This window comes from Equus asinus, chromosome 2 (genome assembly GCF_041296235.1).
Source record: "Equus asinus isolate D_3611 breed Donkey chromosome 2, EquAss-T2T_v2, whole genome shotgun sequence".
Taxonomy (NCBI): Eukaryota; Metazoa; Chordata; class Mammalia; order Perissodactyla; family Equidae; genus Equus; species Equus asinus.
In genome coordinates, this window is record NC_091791.1 from 10,657,471 (window position 1) to 10,674,611 (window position 17,141).

Here is a 17,141-nt window from a genome sequence, read left to right on the forward strand (position 1 = left end):
AATATATTCTGCTTTAAACTGTACAAGCTTCCAAATATAAGCCATAAATAATAAAGAGGCATATAAAATTATAATGTATAAATGCATACATTTATAAAAATGTATAAATTTTTAATATATAACTTCTTTTTTGAGGAAGATTAGCCCTGAGCTAACTACTGCCAATCCTCCTCTTTTTGCTGAGGAAGACTGGCCCTGAGCTAACATCCATGCCCATCTTCCTCTACTTTATACATGGGATGCCTGCCACAGCATGGCTTGCCAAGTGGTGCCAGGTCCGCACCCGGGATCCAAATTGGGGAACCCTGAGCCACCGAGAATCGGAACATGTGCACTTAACCACTGCACCACCAGGCCAGCCCCTAATGTATAACTTTAAATGGTTGTGTTCTTATATAAAATGTGTTATATTCAGAGGGTTTTTTTGAATGGTTGTTGGCGGTTTTGCATGGTGGTCGTTTTTTGAATTTCGGATAAGGAAACGAAACATGAAACATCCCCAAGACCTGCTAAATACACCACCATGATTTCTGCCAACCACTGCTGCCCTTCCCTTCAGGAACATTACTCTCCGTTTAAGTTTTTCATTAGCTGAATACAGCTTTAAACCTTTTTGTGAGGAAGAGAAATGAGAAGGCATGTCATGGCTGCACAACATAAAGAGTCACAGATTAAACAGTGGCACAGCACAGGGAAATATAAATAGGTAGGAGATTAGGATATTCAAGGGGCCAGCCTGGTGGCATGGTGGTTAAGTTTGCGCGCTCCGCTTCAGTGGCCTAGGGTTCATGGGTTCAGATCCTGGGCATGGACCTACACACTGCTCATCAAGCCATGCTTTGGCAGCAGCCCACATACAAAATAGAGGAAAACTGGCACAGATGCTGGCTCTGGGTCAATCTTCCTCACTCCCCCCACCCCGAAAAAAGAAAGAGAGATTCAAAATACTAGTTTCTATGGACCAGTAGGATTACTGCCAAGTTCAACCAGAAAAAACTGAGTTTCAAATATTGTTCCTTGACAATGAACAAGAAATAATACACTAATATGACATTTGTCACATTATGAAAGGAAATAAGCCATTTGTTCTTATGAGCTCCTGTACTCATTTTCCAAAATTCTGAAATTTCTTCAAATTCACTTCCTAATCCAACTACTTAATTAATTAATTCTCCACCATTACTCATGCCCTCAACAAACACAGAAAGCCCCAAATTGATCCCTAGTAATACACTAGAATGGATTTTTAAACCAATGATTAATGATAAAGAAAGCAAAATAGAGGAAGAATGGCTCCCTAAGGACAAGTGAGCCAAACCAATATTCTTCCATCATCAGGGTTATTATGATCAGCATAATCATGTTACAGCACCGTAACATAAGCAACCAGATTGAATCATATGAAGTTGCCATCTTTTTAGTAGCATCAAAATGGTGGTACACTGCCAATTTCATATGTAACAATCTTAGCAAGACATTTACTGATGTTTTCATGAAGAGATTTAAGTCTCGATTAATACATTTAAAAGTGACACACTTTTAAAAAGTGACACAAAGCTGGTATTGATGGCTCATACACTAGTTGGCAGAATCAAGACTGTAAAAGATTCTCATCAGTTGGAATGAAGAGGGAAAATTATTAAGAACTGAATAGACAGACTTAAAATTCTGCACATTTAGTAAAACCAATGTGCTAATTACACCACAGAAACTGGCTTTAGAAGAGTTCATGAGAAAAAGACCTGGCTGAGTGCAAACTTTAACATACACCCTCCCTGCTTCAGCCAAAGTGAACTATTCTCCAAAAAGGCCACCGGCCTTCTTGCTTTGATTTCTGTGCCCATGCTATTCTGAGCACTGGAATACCCACTTCTCCACCTCTTGGCTAAAATCAGATCCATCCTTCTAGGTCAATTCCAAATGTTATGACCTCCACAAAGACTTTAACTCCCTCTGCTAGCTACAATCACGCCCTTCGTCTGAATTCTAAGTTTATGTTTCCTTCAGTGTAATAAACATATTCTATTTTGTACTTATCTTCTTTTAGCTCTGTTTAAGAGGAAAGTACTGATAAAAGAAGGAATTCTAACGAGGAGAATCTATTATATATGAAGACAAAAAACAATTAAGGAATTTTAAACAAAATTCTGGAAAAACCATCAACAGGACCTTGTGAGCAGAGACCAATCAGGGTGAGAACATAGGCAGAGCTGCACAACAGCTTGCATGAGGGAGGAGAACAGCCACTGGAGTCTAGCAGAGTCATCAGAGGGAGTCAAGGGGGACTGTTACTTTCTACCTCGGAAAAGGAGTTTGGGAGGGGACTACGCCACAGAAAAAGAGATGGGGCGTAAAAGGGAGGAACCTGATTTACATAAATAAAAAAAGGTAATGAACTTTTGGTTTCTGATGACCTGTCCTTCGCCCACTGACTCTAGTCAAGTAAATACAGGCATTAATCATGTAGTTGCATACCCAGGTTACCACCACCCAAGCAAGCTGGTTACACCCAGAGATAACCAAGTAAAACAGAGTATCAATAAGCTCTCCAAGGATAAGGGTAGAGAATAGACAGTTCCTAGCAAAAAAAGCTCTCATACAAAGCTAGCACTCAAGTAATATAAACTGAATTAAAATACAACTATCCTCCAAAATTCGCAAGGCTGCACATAGATGAAGAAGTAAACTTACTTTACAGAGAAGCAGAGAGCAAAAGTAGGATTAATGGGTAGAAGATACAAGGAACTAGACTTTGGCCCACAGAACAAATAATAATTAAAGCTGTCTCAAATATAATAAATATTTTCTAGTAATGTGTGATTCAAAGAATAGCTAAAGTGAAGATCAGGGAAAGATGGGTTTCTTGCATTAAGGAGGAGGCTGAATTAATTCTAAGGTCCCTTACAACTCCAATTCTATATAAACAAATTTAAATTCATTAGCACATGTGTATTTTGTCTAATCTAAAATCAGTAGAGAGTAGTAAAGAATACTAGACTAGTTGTCGGGGATCGAGCTGCTGCTCTATGAAACAGAACGGAACCTCCTTCCAGTCCCTGCTCTTGCCTGAACTGTGCATTCCTCCCCCGCACAGAAGCCCAGCAGACCAGAGAAGACCAGCTCCAAGTCTGCTCGGGACTCACCCCTTGCTTAGCACATACTTCCTTGCAAGATACATCTCAATCTGAATAAAAAGTGCCACAGGTACAGAAAATTTAAAACTACTCGACAGATCATCTCTAATCCAAGGTCTCTCAAAAGTCTTAAAATTGGAATTCTATTTTTAATTTATGACATTCCCCCCAATGATTTGCAAGACGACAATAACATCAAGGTGCATTTCAATTCATAAACAGCATTACAGTGGCTGACACTGAAGTCTGACACTACAAAACCAAAGGACTACATATGTATAAAAGTGTCAACTAGTTTTAGTAGTTTATTTACCGAAAGATAGTAGTCTCCATCCTTGAGACAGTATCTTAAATTTAAATGACTTAAAAATTTTCACCCAGAGATGGCGTTTCTCTCCCAACGAAAGAAAAACACACATATATACATGCATAAATTTTTATTAAATAAACTTAGTTTTATCTGCTGACATTCAAATAAGACAGTAGGAGCTGGGGTGCAGGGCAGGGAGAAGGCAGTCAGTAGAAATAAATCTAAATATACACTGTTTAGGAAGACAAATGCTAACACCTGCATAGCATGTCAAATACTTTACTAACTAAAGCTCATGTGTGCTCCTGAAGAAAGGTAACCCTTTGGATTTCACAAACCTGTGGATTATCCATGTACCATACAAAACTATCTTCTCTGGTATCCAGTATGAAGTACCTTCGAAGAAATTTCCCACTGTTTTCATTTTCTTCAATGTCTAGAAAACCACAAATGCGATTCTGACGATCCACATAAGGCATTTCTGAGCTTGAACATTACACTGTAAAATAAAAACATGAACAGTTAAGTATTTCTCAGTGGACTTGCAGCATAAAACGTGTATGGGACAGTTTATTCAATAAGAAGCCTACTTTCCAAACTTAGTGGGAGCCAGTTAATATGAATACACACAAAGCATGTGCAAAAATCCCTTTTGAAATTAAGCTGCTTATGAGTGGCTACCCAATGCAAGTGTATACAGTGATGGGGACAAAGGAGGGCTATTCACCCAGCTGCATAATTTACTTACATTTTTCCCTAAACAAACCCAGGTGAGCCAAAATATTACCTATCCAAACTTTAATTTCCTCACTTATAAATCAAGATAATCTACCTTTCAGATTGTTTTAGAATATTTTTAAATTGACGAAATAATGACAGCTAATGTTTACTGGCCACTTACTATATGGTGGGCTCTGTGCGAGGTTCTTTTCTAGACAGTTTCTCATTTAATCCTCAAAATGACCCTATGAGTAGGGTCGCCATCCTCATTTCACAGATAAGAACTTAACACTGAGAAGGGGCAGTGACTTTCCAAGATGAGAGAACCAGTAGGCAATGAATCAAAACACGAACCCAGATTCTCCGACTCCAGAGCTTATATCTTAACCTCCACACCATCCTCTCTCTAAAACCCTCTGAATTATTAAAACGAAAATGCATCAATAATTTCATTCTAATGAGTAAAATTAGCTAACACGAAAAGAGAAATACGCAGGTATTCTGTGCCTCCTGAGGGAAGACACAAACAGCACCTACGAAGCGAACATACAAGCAAAAGCTTTTCTCTGAATCTGATCAAGTCTTTAGATCTCGCTCTGTCCAGTTACCCATTGACAGGAAATGAAGAACACAGGGGAACACATGAATGCACCACAAGGATGCAAATCAGCAAAAGACAGACTGGGAAACAACAGGACAACAGCCCAGTTTCTTCAGCAAATAAACTATACTACAGGGAAAAAAAGAGGAAGAGAAAAATTATAGATTAAAAAAGACTTCAGAGGCATATCATATTCTGACTCCAAAGTACTAAAATTTTTGTTGTACCGATTAAAGTTAAAAATCATGACTTGGGTGAAAAGCAGAATTTCTAATCATTTTTTTCTCTAGAAACTGTGGATACATGATTCCTTCCTGATGTGATGCAAATCAGCAGATTGTTCCTATCCTGGTACTTCTGTGGCCAGCAGCAACAGCTTTTGGCAGGCTGAATTTATTTATTTATTTTTTAAAGATTGGCCCTGAGCTAACATCTGTTGCCAATCTTCCTCTTTTTTTTTTTTTTCTTCTCCCCAAAGCATATAATTGTATATTCTAATCGTAGGTCCTTCCAGCTCTGCTATGTGGGAGGCCGCCTCAGCATGGCTTGATGAGCAGTGCTAGGTCCACGTCCAGGATCCTAACTGTTGAAACCCTGGGCCACCAAAGTAGAGAGGGGAAACTTAACCAGCCAGCCACAGGGCTGGCCCCATGGTGAATTTATTTATGTAACTAGTTCTTCGTTTAAAGGCTCAAAGTAAGTTTAACACACAATGAAAATTCAATTAGAATTCACCCTAATGTACAGCATATTCTAAATCACTATTCTGTATGCAACCAGAGAAATGATGAAACATACCAAAAAGTTTTAAACAAAACTATCCGTTCAGTTTGTGTGTGTTATTATAAATCTGGCACCTAGAGGAGATAATTTTTTAATGAACTTACCCAAAGTTTTAAAAAATTCCTAAAATTTAATCAAAAGTTGAAAAATTAATATACTATACTAACGCAGAGTACAGGCAAAAACTACCAACTTGTGTGGTACTGCCATGAGGATAGACCAAAGGAACAGAATTGAGAGCCCAGAGACAAACCCATACATCTATGGCCAACTGATTTTCAACAAGGGTCCCACCATCATGCAAAGCCTCTTCAACAAATGGTGCTGGGACAACTGGATATCCACATGCTAAAGAATGAAACTGGACCCCTACCTCACACCATATACAAAAATTAACTCAAAATGGATTAACAATCTAAATCTAAGGGCTAAAAGCAAAAAACTTTGAGAAAACATAGGGGTTAATCTTTATGGCCTTGGGTTTGGCAACAAATTCTTAGTTATGACACCAAAAGCATGACCAACAAAAGAAAAAAATACGATAAAGTGGACTTCATAAAAATTAAAAACTTTTTCACATCAAAGGACACAAAAAAATGAGAGACAACCTACAGAATGGGAGGAAATATTTGCAAATTATATATCTGTTAAGGGTCTACCAGACAGAATATATAAATAACTCTTACAACTCAACAACAAAAAACCCATTAAAAAATGGGCAAAGGACTTGAAAAGACATTTCTCCCAAAGATAACACCAATAGCCAACCAGAACACAAAAAGATGCTCAATATCATCAGTCATTAGGAAATGTAAATCAAAGCCACAATGAGATACCATTTCACACTCACCAGGATGGACGTAATTAAAAAAAGAGTAAAACAACAAGCGTTGGCAAAGATGTGGAGAAACTGGAACCCTCCTACACTGCTGGTGGCAATGTTAAATGGTACCACAGCTATGTAAAACAGTTTGGGAGTTCTTCAAGAGTTAAGCACAGAAGTATCATCTGACTCAGCATTTCCACTCCTAAGTATATACCCAAAAGAATTGAAAACAGGTACTCAAACACTTACATATGAATGTTCATACTAGCACTATTCACAATAGTCAAAAAGTGGAAACAGCTCATAAGTCCATCGACAGGTGAATGGATAAACAAAATGGGCCATATCCATACAATGGAATGTTATGCAGACATGGAAAGAAATGAAGTACTGATACAATCAATCCAATAAAAATTCCAAAGCATATTTTATAAAAACTGACAAGGTGATTCTATTATATACTGAAATGCAAATAACCTAGAAAAGCCAAATCAGCCAAATCTATTTCCCACAGAACAGGGTAGGAAGACTTACCACCACTTGCTTCAAGACTTACAATACAGCTACATCAATAAAGACCGCACAGGATTGGTGAAAACATACATACAATAAATCAATAGAACAGAAAAGCATCCAGAAAAAGATCCCTTCATATATTGTCAAGTGATTTTCAACAAAGATGCCAAGGCAACTCCACAGAGAAAAGATAGTCCAACAAATGGTGCTGGAACAATTAGCTGTCCATGTGGAAGAAAATTAACTCAAAGTGGATCACAGACCTAAGGTAGAAGCTACAACAATGAAGCTTCTAAAAAAATATATACGAGAAAGTCTTCATGACCTTGGGGGTAGACAAAGATTTCTTACATAAGATACAAAGAGCCTGAATCATATATGACTTGATATATTGGACTTAAAAACTGCTCTCTGAAAGACACTATTAAGATTTCAAAAGACAAGCCACAGAATGGGAGAAAAATTCAGTACACATGTATCTAACAAATAACTGATATGAAGGAACAGGCTAGGAATTATTACAATTCAATAAGACAAACAACCAAACGGGAAAATGTGCAAAAAATCTGAAGAGACAAGTCAACAAAGAAGATATACAAATAGTGGGGTAAAAAAAAAATTGATAAATAGTAAATAAGCAAATAAAAACATACTCATCATCATTACTCAGGGATTTATCACAAATAAAAACCATGAGATACCACTACATACCTACTAGAACGGCTAAACCAAAAACAAACAAGCAAAGCTGACAATACCAAATGGTGACAAGGATGTGGCAGAAATGGACACTGTCTCACACACTGCTGGTGGGAACGCAAAATGGCCCAGCAACTTGGGGAGACAGTCTGGCAGTTTCTTGTAAAGTTAAACATACCCTCATGACCCAGCAATACCACTCTTACGTATTTATCCAAGTGAATTGAAAGCTTATATTTATACAAAAACCTGTATGTAAACGTTTTAAGCAACATTACTGATAGTTGGCAAAAAGCAGAAACTCAAATGCCCTTCAACTGGCAAATGAATAAACGGTGGTGCATCCAATATGATGGAATACTACTTAACAACATAAAGGAACAAACTAGTTATACACACAACACACGTATTTCTCAAACGTATTTTGCTAAGTGAAAGAAGCCAGACCAAAAAGGCTACCGGGACAGAGAACAGATCAGTGGGTGGAGGGAGGGGCTGACTTCAAAGGGTAATTTTCAGAGTGACGGAACTGTTCTGTACCTTGATTGTGGTGGATACATTACTATGTATTGATCAAAACTCACAGGCCCATACGCCACAGAGAGGGAACTTTACTGCAATGCAAAGTAAAAAAATAAACAACAGTGATAGAAAACAGGTCAGAGGCGCTAGGGCTTGGGATAGGGAAAACGACCGACTACAAAGGAACATGAGGGAAATTTCTACAGTGATGTAACTGTTGTATATCTTGATTGCGCTGGAGCTTACACAATTATGCGCATACGCCAAAACTTATAGAAGTGTATACTAAAACAGGTAAAATTTAGTCTATGTAAATCCTACCTCAATAATCCTGAATTTTTTAAAAAAGATACCATACACACTCACCAGAATGGCTAAAATTAAACAGACTGAGACCACCAAATGTTGTCAAAGACGTGGTGCATCCACAAGTTATTTATTGTTGATGGAGATGTAAAATGGTACAACCACTACAGGAAAAGTTCTGGCCATAAAACCAAACACACACTTACCCTATGAGCCAGCCATTCCATTTCTAGGTATTATTCAAGAGAAATGAAAATATATATGCATGCAAAGACTAATTCTACAAATAGTTACAGAAGCCTTATTCATAACAGCCCTGAACTAGAAACAACCCAAATGTCCATCAACAGGTGACTAGATAAATAAAAAGTGGTACACCTATATAGTAGAATAGCACTCTACAATATAAAGGAACTACTGCTACAGGCAACATGCTCAAAATTCATCAGGGGCCGGCCCCGTGCCCGAATGGTTAAGTTCGTTCACTCTGCTTCGGCAGCCCACGGTTTTGCAGGTTTGGATCCTGGGCACGGACCTAGCACCGCTCATCAAGCCACGCTGAGGCGGCGTCCCATGTGCCACAACTAAAAGGACCCACAACTAAAAATACATACGACTACATACCGGGGGGCTTTGGGGAGAAGAAGGAAAAATAAAAGCTTAAAATAAATAAATAAATAAATAAAAGAAAGAAAGAATTGCAATTGTCTTTCATTCTAGAGGACATCAGAAACTCTAAGAAACACTTCATCTCCCAGATCTCTGAATGTTGGAGTGTCCCCAGGGGGTGGTCCACGTACCTCTCTTCTATATGTACTCAGTCTCTTGATGCGCTCACTCATTCACATAGATCGAAATGCTGATGACTTCCAATTGCTACCTCCAGCCCTGGACACTCTGCTGAACGCCAGACTCACGTATAGAACTGCCTACTTGACAGATCTACTTAACAGACATCTCATACTTAACAAACTGAGCTCCAGACAGTCCCTCTCAGAAACCTGTTCCCCTCTGTCTTCCCCATCTCAGTAAACAGCCACTCCATTCTCCTGGCTATTTAGGCAAAGTCTCTTGGAATCATACTTCTTTCTCTCTCATTCCACGTCCAATGCATGTAAATCCTGTTGGTTCCATCTTCAAAATACATCCAGAATCCCACCACTTCTCACCACTTGCATTGTTGCCACTCTGGGCTAAGCCACCGTCATCTCTCAGCCGGCTTATTGCAAGGGCTTCCTTGATTCTGCCCTTGCCCCCTTCACTCTATTCTCAACACAGCAGTCAGAATGATCCTATTAAAATATATATTCAAGTGTTTATCTAATAAACACTAATACACACTACTTCTTGCCAAACACTATTCTAAACATTTAAATATTAGGTTATTTAATTCTTACAACAACAATTTTACAGATGAGAAAATGAAGGCACAGAACATTTTAAAAATAACTTGTCTAAGGTCACATGGTTAGTCAGTAGCGGAAGCCAGGATTCAAACCAGAGGAGTCTAGCTCTAGAGCCCATGCTCTTCAATACTATACAGTGTCACTCTGCTCAAAACTAGTCACCTCTGGTTGCTTATGAGAACTACCTGGGAGCTTCTGAATATCCTGATGCCTGGGATGGACCACCCCCCACCCCAGACCAATTAAATCAGAAACTCCGGAGATGAGATCTAGGCAGCAATACATTTGTAAAGCTCCCCAGATACCTGCAATGTTCAGCCGAGGTTAAGAACCACTCTTTTAATGTAACCTCATTTCATACAGGCTTCACCTAACCTCCCCCATCCCGTCCCAACCCCCCCTTGCTGACTCATCTGGCCCCTGGACTCCTACCACATCAGACAAGCTCCCCACGCAGGACCTTCTAACTCAAATGTCACTTTCTCAGTGAAGCTTTCCCCTGACACCCTACTCAAAATTGCAAACGCTCCAAATGGTGCTGCCACTTCCCATCCCCCTTCCCTGCTCTATGCTCCTCCTAGCATTTATTCCTACCAAACGATATTATTTATTTATTTGCCCCTTTCTCGTCTGGTTCCCCACACTGAAATGTGCAGGCTCCACAAGAGCAGGGACTTTTTTCTATTTACTATTGTTTCTCCAATATCTAAAACCCTGGCTGGCACATGGAAGGCACTCAATAACTGTTGAATGAAGCATTAAGGAACCCATAATTACTGCATCAAATATTAACGATTAAGTTTCCAGATAGAAAATTGCTTTTTCCTCCTCTGACAAGAAATCATTTAGTAGATTTAACTGACTGGTTCATTTAGATGATGGAAGGAAAAAGGTTCAAATACTGTATTTCTATTTTGATTTATATTTTTAGTAAAGCTAGTATGAGACAAGAACAGATAAAATTACATTATTAAAACAGCCACAGAATTTATCCTTCAGCTTTGCTTATGCTCTAAGGGGTAGGTCATACAATCATTCATAAATTAACATATTCACAGTTAACACTTCATCGGTGAGGAACCAGGAAGTAAGTAAAAAAATAAAAACAAAAATCAGAGTGACAAAGGAAAGAAAAATTAAATTCTACACAGTGAGATCTCATTAGGCCCACATAGCTTCACTATTATTTGTTAAATAGATGTGGAGTGGCACTAGTCTTTGTTGCCCCAAAAGTGTTGACAAACACAAAGCTGAAGATATACAGACATCAAGGATGAAACACCTGTGGAGTCTGGCACCAACACCCCCGCCACACACACCTCAGGGCTCTGGCACCCTAACCAACGCCTTACTATTACTCTACTCTATGCAAGCAGCTGACAGAAGAGAGGGAAAAAATTAGAAGTCTTCAGGGAGAACACAGGGAAAGGAAGGGGGTATTCACCCAAAAAAGGGGTGGGAGCGGGGCATGTAAGAGGATCATTCACCAAGATGAGAAGTACCTACAAGAAGGAGAGACTCATTCTCCAGCTCGATGTCTGTTTATGACGTAGACTGAGTGACCGCACCTATTTGAACAACGGGACAAACAGAATTGATGAGAAATGGCAGGGCAGAGAAAGGGGACTGACTGAAGCAGCCTGCATGCCACCATCTGGCATCACAAGGAAGTGAGCTTCCAGTGGGTTACGTGGAAACTACAGAAGGTAGCTGGACTTGAGCTGTCTTACTGTCACCACCACATCTGGCTGCAGAGAGAAAACCACCTCACTGCCACACACTCACAGGAACCAGGCGGTGGACTGACAGGACAGAGCAAGGAGGTGGGAGTGTAGGCTGGAAAAGGTTTACCCACGGCCAATTCCACATCCAGGAACTGTCCGGGGGAGTCTCCCTCAAGAGCTCACCAAAAATCCCAGTCTGGACGCCTATCAGGAGACATTAACGGCTTCACTGAGAATCAAGAGAGGGCTGGGATAGCAGGAGGTAAGAAATACTTGTCTTTGTCCATTTTTCTTCTGACTAGTCCCTGTCCAAATAGATCCTAAAAGAGGGAAGAGAAAGAGGTATGGGGAGCATACCAAAATCCCTCTCCACTCCATGTGCTCCAGGCAAAAAGTGGCCTGACAGTGGCGTAAGGCAGGAGAGGAGCTTTACACTGACTAGGAGATTGAAGGTTTAAACTGGAATAGATTAGACTGAAGCTTTTAATAGCTGTAAATGATAGAAAAGTGATCACTGCCCATGATGTCATGAGGGAGGGGGCGGGAGAAAAGGAAGATCCTATAAAGCATAATTGAAAGCAGTGAATGGCAAAAAACATAACTGTCTTATGTTTGTTTTCACCAGGCGCAGATTGCACAATCAGCTGATGACATATGGAACAGCATTAGTGCCCTAGCAATGAGAGGGAACACCTGACATGGAAATTCCCATGGGGGATTTACTGTACCGGGTAAGATGCTACATTAGAAGTCCTCTGAGATCACCTCCAATTCTAAGTGCTAAGATTGTCCTTTCTTCAAGAAGACGTTAAATTGAATTACAGAACCCAGAGTTAGATGGTTAAACTATAAAAGGCTAGGCTGCATAAGGGTAAAATCACAATTTTTTGAAGAATAAAACTATCAGACTGACCAGTCTGAAAAGAGTGCCATGTAAGAAAAAATATTTAAGACAAATATTTTTAAGGCTCTAAAGATTTATTTAAATGTTAAAAAAAAAAAATCCTAGGGGCCTGCCCAGTGGCATAGTGATTGGGTTCATCTGTTCCACTTCAGGGCCAGGGCTCGTGGGTTTGGATCCTGGGCGCAGACCTGCACAAGACTGGTCAAGTCATGCTGTGGTGGCATCCCACATAGAAGAACTAGAAGGACTTACAACTAGGATATACAACTATGTACTGGGACTCTGGGGAGGAAATAAAGGGGGAGGTGGAGATCAGCAACAGATGTTAGCTCAGGGCCAATCTTCCTCAGCAAAAGAAAAAAATCCTAAATGACTGATTTTTACACTCAAAAGAAATTCCAGTTCAAAGAATACTTATGATATAAAATGCCCCCAAACATCATCTTCCTGAATCAAAGCATTCAACTAATCAAAAGGCTTACCAAAATAAACAGCAAACATATGTTTGCTTAAATATTTTCAAGGAATTATAAATTCACATATTCTTTAATCACACAGCAGCTACTAGGAAAAAATATTACTTAGTGTTCAAATGGTTTGATGTCACTCATTAAGCATAACAGAGTCCTACTGCTGCAACAAGTACCAACAGGAATTTTTATTTTTAAATAAAAAATCTCATATTTTCATGTTCTAAAAATAATTAAGCATTATAGACAAGCACCTACAGCTACCAAAAGTTTCTGCCTTAAGAATTCCTTTCTGATACCATGTCAATAAACTTCCAAATGCTATGTACTTACAATGGTCAGAAGAATTCAAATTAAATATTAATATTTATCTCCTACTGAAGCCATTTTATTGTATCATTGCAGATCTAAAATGAGAGAAGAATCATCTTGGAATTTAAAACCAAATTTTTGTTTGTTTGTTTGTTTGTTCTGAGGAAGATTAGCCCTGAGCTAACTACTGCCGAGCCTCCTCTTTTCGCTGAGGAAGACTGGCCCTGAGCTAAGATCCATGCCCATCTTCCTCTACTTTACACGTGGGACGCCTACCACAGCATGGCGTGCCAAGCGGTGTCACGTCCGCACCCGGGATCCGAACCGGTGAACCCCGGGCTGCTGAAAAGCGGAACGTGCGAACTTAACCGCTGCACCACTGGGCAGTCCCCTAAAACCAAATTTTAATATTATCAAATGTAAAATGCTCAAGTATGTGAAAAAGTAATATTTGCATATTACCTCAGCTTACAGGAGGGCAGTTACTGCTACAGAACTTGAAATTTTCTATCTAATAAAGGCAGAGTGTGACTAACTATTGTCACATCTGAATAATTACTAAATTTTATCCAGAAATCTATTTATCTTCCCCATTCTTAAATGACAGAGTTATTTAAACAAGAACAACTATTTAACATCAAGCAATATTTCATTATCAAAGTCTGACTTCAATTATGCTAATAAATTACTTCACAGATTTCTTTCTGGGTTACAAATTATCATCAGTCAAAATAACAGTGGGTTTTGCAGTATGACTGTAAGAACTTTCAGGCTTAAGTAAAAGTCTTTTTTTTAGGCTGCATTAAAAGTTTTTAGAGAGAAAAGCCCCTATAAAAATCTAAAATTTTCCATCTTTCCCAAGTATCTTCCTAGAAGTCTTCAATATCATCATGTCTCATATGTTAACAACCAACACACAAGTATTGCCAACAGCGACTTTTTAAAGAAAATAACCCAATGCTATTCTTAATGTTCTTAAACACTTCTAAAAAGGTCCTTCCGGCTTATGAATTCACGGCAGTTTCCTAACAATTGTACACTTATCCTGTTTGACTGTCTCTCCTAGTCTATGACAAACTCAAATTTACACACCACCTCTCTTTCCTATTTTGCTACAAAGCTAAAATTGGAAAATAAAAGATACAAACCTGCTACGCCCCCCCCCAAAGTAACAATAAAAACACTAATTAACAAGCTAAAGTGAGATAGGAAGCAGCTTCAATACATATAAATCACAGCTTTTAAAGTCACAAAAGTTATCCAGTGCTGCCCACAGAGGACAAATTAACAGCCATATCCCTTGACACAGGAACACTCCAAGAAAAACCTGTCGAAGGATACCCTGGAGGGTTTATATCCCCAGGAGATAAAGTAACTATTAACTCAAATTCTGCTAACCTTCAATATTCTTGTTTAAATATGTAAGTATTCTAAAATGTAATTTCCCTTGGGAAGATTTCGCCAAGATACGGAAAATTTAAACAAACGCTATTTGAGGAAATGTTTTGTATGCCACAAATGTGTTAATATGAAAATTTGAGTATGAAAATAGGCATCTCAGTCAGAAGGAATCTTAGGATTTTCGAAATAACAGCTCTTCAAGTTCTTCAGGTGGTGAAGAAGAATACAGTTCGACAAAATGATTTTTTTAAGTTTCTCTCTGAATCCTATAAAGCTTACCCAAATTCTGCTTTCAAGTGTTTCAACGACATTAAACTAACATAGACAATACGTAAGCTGAGCACTCGCGGGGAAATAAAGCAGGCTGATCGGTAGCTCTAAGACGAAGGGCATTGGTATAAACTTTATAGTGCGCTATTCGTTCCAGTCATCAAACACACAGGAAATAAGATTTTCTAGGTAAAAAACTAATTCACAAAGGGCAATGACTTCATTAAAGCGAAGAAAATCTTATTAAAACAGACAACGATCGATCGTAAAATAAGAAAACAAGTATCACAGGATTGGAAGGTGAAATAGAAAAGGAAAACAGCACAATGTGGCTGAATATTCCTTAATACTCCTCTCGGACCTGCCCCCAAACAGCGCGATCGGGTTTCACGGTTTACACGCCCAGCCCAAGGTGGATGCTCTGCTCTGGAGCACAGCGTGAGGAGAATCCTACCAGAGGCAGAAATAACAAGACCGCTTTCATTATGACAACACTTTCCCCTCGGACGGTCTATCCAGCAGGGTCAATAGAAAGCATCTGAACTAGACCACAAACCACTCAGGGCGGCCCCAAAGCGGGGCGGCTGGCAGCTGGCCTCGACCCCAAAGACCCGGGCTCTGGTCGCCTCCCTCCCGGGTCCTACTGCGTGACCTTGGGCAAGTCACTTTCAGCTCTCGCCCTGGTCATCGGCACCATGCAGGTGCGAAGGAGAAGCACGAGCTCTGCAGGATCCGGCGATACAGGGCGGCGCCGGCTTCTGACACGGCGAGTCCCAAAGTGAAAGCGCCCTAAACACCAGAAAACCCAGCCCGGGGCGGCCGAGCCCCCGTGGGCACAGCCGCGGAGCCGGGCCCCTCCGCCAGGCGCCGCCCGCCGGGAATCCCCGGACAGCTGGCCAGCGCGGGCGGCAGGGAGCAGGGCGCGCCCGCGCGCTGAGCGGAGCCACCGCGGAGCTCGGCGACCACGACCGCCGCCCCCCGCCCCGCTCGGCCCGGCCCGGCCCGGCCGGACGCCGCCGAGGGCTGAGGTCAGGAAAACAATAAAGGAGCCGCGGGGAGAGAGCGCCACCCCCTCCCGCCGCCCGCGCTCGCGCGCAGGTGAGCCGCCCTGCGGCCTCGCCCAGGTGCGCCGGGCGGACTCGCCGGGACACGGGCCCCGGGGGCCGCCGCGACTCCGCGCCGCCCGCCGCCCGGCACTCACCAGCGCCCGCCGACCCCCCGGCAGACGCGCACCGCCTCTCAGCTCGCCGCAACCGGCGCGGCGCTCCCGCAAGCCGGCCGCGCCCCCCGGCCAGGCGCGGCCGCGCTCCTCACGCCAGACTTGCCCACGGCCCTCGGCCCGCAGCCCCGCGCCGCCGCAACGCCGGCTCCCACAGACACCGAGCTGCGGGAGCGGCGCCCACGACGGCCGGCCCGCGCACTGCGCACGCGTACCCGCGCCGCCTCAGCCCCCAGACGGCGGCCGAGATTCCGGAGCTGGCACTCCCAGCTAGCAGAGACTACACGTCCCGGGAGGCCCCGCGCGGCTCCCGGCGGCGTGGCGGGCCGGGTCTCGGGCGTCTTCCTGGTTCCAGGGGAGGTGGCTTTGGGCTCTTCGGAGCGGGCGGCGCGCGGAGCGCCGGGCCCCTGCGCTGCGGTGCATCCTGGGATTCGTAGTTTTCGAGGACTACGGGGCTTGGCCGTGGGGTGGAATTCAGAGTTCTCTGATGTCATCGCCTAGAGCTTCGAGGCACTGGAATCTTTAAAAATAGGCTTCATTCGTTTGCAGATAATTTGTTTGCAAAGTGTCTCATGATCGGTCCAGGAAGCATAAATTCACAGGCTGCTGTGTGAGCTGCCGATAAACGCTTTGCAGCCCTACGCGCCAAGTCTTCGCTTCTCACCGTTTCTCTTTCCCTGGAACTGTAGCTCCACTTCCTGCTTAATAGGCTAAAAGAACATTAAAGAAGGAATTGTGGAAATTCTTTCAGGAAGGATGGAGCATAAATATATATTCGTAAATATGTAATGTATTTATTAAGCACCTGCTATGCACCAGGTCCCATGATAGGCACTAGGCATACTTCTGAGAACAAAACAGACACCGTCCTGCCCTCGTGGAGCCTGCAATCTGTAAGCGGAGCTACTCCCTAAACAAGCAAGGTAATTATAGAGTTTAATGCAGCGGAGAAACTGAGCAAGTTAAAGAGATAGTGAGAGAGGAGCTCTTTAGAGAGGTGGTCAAGGAAGGCTTTCTG

The 17,141-nt window shown here is 41.7% G+C and overlaps 1 protein-coding gene across 12 annotated transcripts in view; it reads right to left on the minus strand.

The window, feature by feature from the left end:
• PLEKHA1 (pleckstrin homology domain containing A1) overlaps positions 1-16,537 on the minus strand; it is a 53,738-nt gene extending 37,201 nt beyond the window's left edge. For 3 of the 12 annotated variants that reach the window (XM_070481750.1, XM_070481748.1, XM_070481737.1), the window contains exons 1-2: positions 16,106-16,357; positions 3,783-3,943 (exon numbers count right to left, since the gene is read on the minus strand). In XM_070481750.1, coding sequence (XP_070337851.1) covers positions 3,783-3,923 — 141 coding nt within the window. In that variant the 5' untranslated portion in view covers positions 3,924-3,943; positions 16,106-16,357. Of the gene's footprint in view, positions 1-3,782; positions 3,944-15,556; positions 15,904-16,105 lie in introns of those variants that run through there. The other 9 variants (XM_044749442.2, XM_044749467.2, XM_070481675.1 and 6 more) reach the window with 7 other exon arrangements.
• Between the last annotated feature and the right edge of the window lie 604 nt (positions 16,538-17,141).